Source organism: Dendroctonus ponderosae, unplaced genomic scaffold (assembly GCF_020466585.1).
Source record: "Dendroctonus ponderosae isolate FM_Combo_2020 unplaced genomic scaffold, Dpon_F_20191213v2 Dpon_F_20191213_8, whole genome shotgun sequence".
In the NCBI taxonomy this organism is placed as follows: domain Eukaryota; kingdom Metazoa; phylum Arthropoda; class Insecta; order Coleoptera; family Curculionidae; genus Dendroctonus; species Dendroctonus ponderosae.
This window is the reverse complement of record NW_026019016.1, coordinates 2,188,162-2,192,608: the sequence shown is the minus strand read 5'-3', so window position 1 is coordinate 2,192,608 and position 4,447 is coordinate 2,188,162. Positions and strand designations below refer to the sequence as shown.

The 4,447-nt window shown below is 35.1% G+C and overlaps 1 protein-coding gene across 2 annotated transcripts in view; it reads left to right on the top strand.

Moving 5' to 3' along the window:
- Window positions 1-1,634: 1,634 nt before the first annotated feature.
- LOC109544896 (dendritic arbor reduction protein 1) overlaps window positions 1,635-4,447 on the top strand; it is a 188,031-nt gene continuing 185,218 nt past the window's right edge. The window contains exon 1 of one of the 2 annotated variants that reach the window (XM_048668972.1): window positions 1,635-2,206. In XM_048668972.1, the coding sequence (XP_048524929.1) occupies window positions 2,048-2,206 (159 nt within the window). In that variant the 5' untranslated portion in view covers window positions 1,635-2,047. The remainder of the gene's footprint in view (window positions 2,207-4,447) is intronic. The other variant, XM_048668971.1, reaches the window with a different exon arrangement.

Genomic DNA, 4,447 nt, shown 5'->3' with positions numbered 1-4,447 from the left:
ATAAAACGACGATAATTTTTCTAATTTCATAGACAACAGAAGACTGTATTTTTTCTACATAACCCCCCCTGAATTTAAAGCTGGATCCGCCCCTGATTGAATAATAGGAAATTTGGATCCCGCGATCTAAAAAATCCCGAACACAATGTTTTTGTTACCTAAAGTAAACCAGGTTAAAAATATATTCTTTTGACACTGACGCTCTGTAGCTAAGAATATATTCAGTTTTGGATAAGACAAATGTGCCTAAAACGCAATATTTTTACCTAAACAATGGACTGAGACGACCATTCTGTGGGGCTGCTTTGAATAAAATCATAGATGTTTGGCCTTCCGGAGCCAATAACTTCGCCTTTACCCAATGGTGAGTAAGTTGAAAATGAGGTCCTCTTACAACTGCATATCTCACCAACAGGTAGGTAAACATTTCGCATTTGAGAAAAAAGGTCCCTCTTTTTGCAAATATTGGTTTTTATGCAAATTCTACCACTTGCTAAATGATGTTCCACTTTTTTGAAACAAAATATCGGAAGTCAAACTACGAGAACAAAGACACGGGCACATAAAATATAAATAATAATAATAAAAAGATGATACTAATTCGGCTTTATTTGCAATTGATGTCCAGACGAAGTTCTACATGTACTACTAGACACGAATGAAATTGCATTGGAAAAACAAGAAATACACCAAGGAAAAATTATGGACTTAATATACATTTACCTATTGAGGCTTAAATAATTTTTGGAGAGTGTCTACTTTAATATTACCTGTTGTCCGTCAGCGAAAGTCGATGTTTAGAGTAGGTATGTTCACTCTTCTGGTCAAAAGCCTATGGGAAATCAAGGGTTCAACATGGATTCCATGAAGGAAAAACAAAAATTAGTGTTTTATAGATCTGTAAAACATGCACAGTTCAAATGTTTTCAGATCAGAAAAACCGTCGACAACTGCCTGGAACGTTCATTTTCTTTATAAAGCAAAAATTCGTTTTTAAACCACAGACACCTTTTTTACGACCATTTTCACTCAAAATTATTCTTTACTTTTGGACTGGGAATGTTGGAAATTTCACAAGAGAAATAATTTTTACGGTTTTTTTCGCCCATATATGACACACTGAGTTTAATTTGCTTACTGTCATTTGGATGTTAGCCTCAGGAAAAAATTATCAATTTTTATCCCTGATAAATTTTGTATTTCTTGATGTTTTTGTGATCTGCATTGCTTTGCTCAAATTATTATCAATAAACCTTCGGGCATTCCTTTGCAAACATCCATTTGATTCCCGTGCATTCTAAAATCCCGGTGCTGTTTTTGATATCGGCTTTAAAACATTGCATAAACACACGTTAATAATAAGTTCAATAAAATACAAATTGGCGAATTCAAATAAATCATCTTCATTACTCCCGTCGTCGATTAGTTACCGGAAAACATGGCCACCCACCGAAAAATCAATTGAAAATTGAACCAATCGGTGCAGTTTTAAAACGCACGCTCTGAATTTTCCTGCTACGCGTCGTCGCTATTCGTTTCTCCAGTGAAATAAGCGTACGACGCACGTTTTTCAATGTTCCTGCGGAGTAAAATCGGATGCCGTTGGCTGTACGATTCCTGCCATGAAAGCGCTCAGGAGTCGCAGGACGACGCAATTATCTGCAATACGTAGTCGCGTGGTATTATTTGCGGCGTAAACTGTGTCACATTCCTGCAGGACTCATAGGGCCCGATCTACCACAGGATTTGAATGCGCTGTGACTTTGATTTCAGTAGATGCTTAGTATTTTAGTGATATTTGCAATGGTCAAAGTGTGGTTTCAACTTCAGCGATATTCTCACACGCAATAGAATTTTCCGCTCAACTTTCGGCGTTTTCAATAAACAACGGTTAGCTATTGGAATGTGAATGCAACTAATGAAAGTCGCAAATAAATGTGCGCTACCTCATGCTAATATAAATAAGATTTAAGTTTGGGGCGACAAAAAAGGTACAAAAATAGTCTTCATTGTGTTGTGGATTTGGCCCTCCGATTAAGGGGATACTATGAATTCAGGCGTGTGTTGTGTACTTTTATCAAATAGTGAAACCGATCAATTAGTACCGAGTGCGGGAGATCTTTGGAACCTTCAGCCGGAATCTTGGAACGTACAGCCGGAGAATCGAGCGCAAAACTCCTTGGAAACGTTCCAGTTGCTCATGCAGGTTAGCGAAATGCTTACTGTGCATTGTATTGTGTGCATAATTGTGATTTTTTTCGCAAACTTGCCTTTTATAATAACGCTGTTTGAACTCCTCCCACTGGCCGTAATCCGTTTAGTTCAACCAAGAGAGGGGATGACAAGTTTCATAACTTTTGCAAACGCATTTGCACTTGTGGTGAGAAGAATCTAATTATTTCCTTATGATTCCTAACTTAACTTAACTTAAAAAAACTATCTCAAGCTAATAGTTTCCAGAATTGAGTTGAACATGCGCCAGCCAGGTGATGTAAGCTTTTATTGATATTAAAAGGAAATCTAGTAAATAACGAGATTTTGGGATAAAATAGTGCTATGTAAAAAGGAAACAAATATTGCAGTTAAATTTGTTAAGTTTTCTCGGTCGGAGCATCATTTTCTTCAACCATCTCTAGTCCACTTCTAAAGATAAGTCTTCCCCAGTTATTTTTMATTATTTAATGTTAACCTGCTGTTTTTCGTTTGTCTGTCTATATTTTCTGTCGTTTGTCTAAATATCCATTTAGCAATTTTTGGTATTCATCTCTCGACCTTCCATCTTGCTACATGCTTACTCCCTCTTTAATCGAATCAATTGTAAAATATTAGAAAGATTTTTGGGGATTAATTTATCAAAGAAATCTAGAGCCTCTAAAAGTCACTCATTTTTTTACTTAGAACTTTTTTAAAATAATAAACGATTTATGGCACCAACAGTTAATGCGAAGAACTTCCTGTATTTGACACAATATCGAATCCTCCATATCGAATGTACAATTACAACTAGAAAGTATGTGAATCATCATTCAACTGGAAGCTTAAACAAGTTAGACCTGAGTCAAAAATATACAAGAATATAGGCATTAAATGTATAACTAACATTGGTCGAAAACTGTTTAAGTCTAAAACCAGCAGGAATAAGAAGATCCTCAAAAAACATATTTTCAAGGAAGAAGTAAGATTGTTTGTTGAACAAAACCAGGAGCCAGGAGTCTGTTGTAGGCTCATTGCTTACAACAGACTAACTTATGTGCTTATTTAATTTAATTCAAATATCCCAAAACGGGACACATACATTCTCTCTTAATTCTTGCACTACATTAAAACTTTCATGTCTATTTTTTATATTTAAATTTATATATTTCTTATAGTTTTGCTCTTGCCTTTGTGTTTCACCTGTGGTCATAAAAGTCAAGTATTATAAAGTTAATATAAAATAACCTTGTGATTGCTTAAAATTGTAGATGACAATAAATATTATTATTATTATGCCTGGCTGTTGGTGGGGCTGTTTGAGTGGGTAACAACAGTCGTTTCCATCCAGTTCCATTCGTTTCGAACTTTTAACATTAAATAATTGCCGATTCAAACTCTTTGAAAACATTGTCTGTTCTAGAGACTTCCGTTTCAAACAGTAACTTCATTGCACGTACTGAAGGGTTTTTACGCACATGATTTCAGCATTTTGGGTGTTAGTTTAATTTTGCTAGAACCTCTTTTTCCACAAAAAGCTGATACAGATTTTGCTCAGTCCTTCTTCCTTGTTATATTTATAATAACGCTGTTTGAACTCCTCCCACTGGCCGTAATCCGTTTAGTTCAACAAAGAGAGGGGATGACAAGTTTCATAACTTTTGCACCCAAAGTATTTGACAAACTCAGAAGGTTTTTTTCATTAAATATGTTGGACTGCTGCTTATTGCTTAATATAAGCACACTTACACTACGTTATGACCACATTTTGCCTACGGATATTTAGCAGTACTTTGGTCAGGATTTGCAGCTTTTAAGCAAAAATAGTTAGAATATCATCAGGAACTGATTGAAAAAGGCATTTGCACTTGTGGTGAGAAGAATCGAATTATTTCCTTATGATTCAAAAAACTGTCTTAAAAAATTTCTCAAACTAATATTTTCCAGAATTGAGTTGAACAGGCGCCAGCCAGGTGATGTAAGCTTTTATTGATATTAAAAGGAAATCTAGTAAATGACGAGATTTTGGGATAAAATAGTGCTATGTAAAAAGGAAACAAATATTGCAGTTACATTTGTTAAGTTTTCTCGGTCGGAGCATCATTTTCTTCAACCATCTCTAGTCCACTTCTAAAGATAGGTCTTCCCCAGATATTTTAAATTATTTAATGTTAACCTGCTGTTTTTCGTTTGTCTGTCTATATTTTCTGTCGTTTGTCTAAATATCCATTTAGCAATTTTTGGTATTCATCTC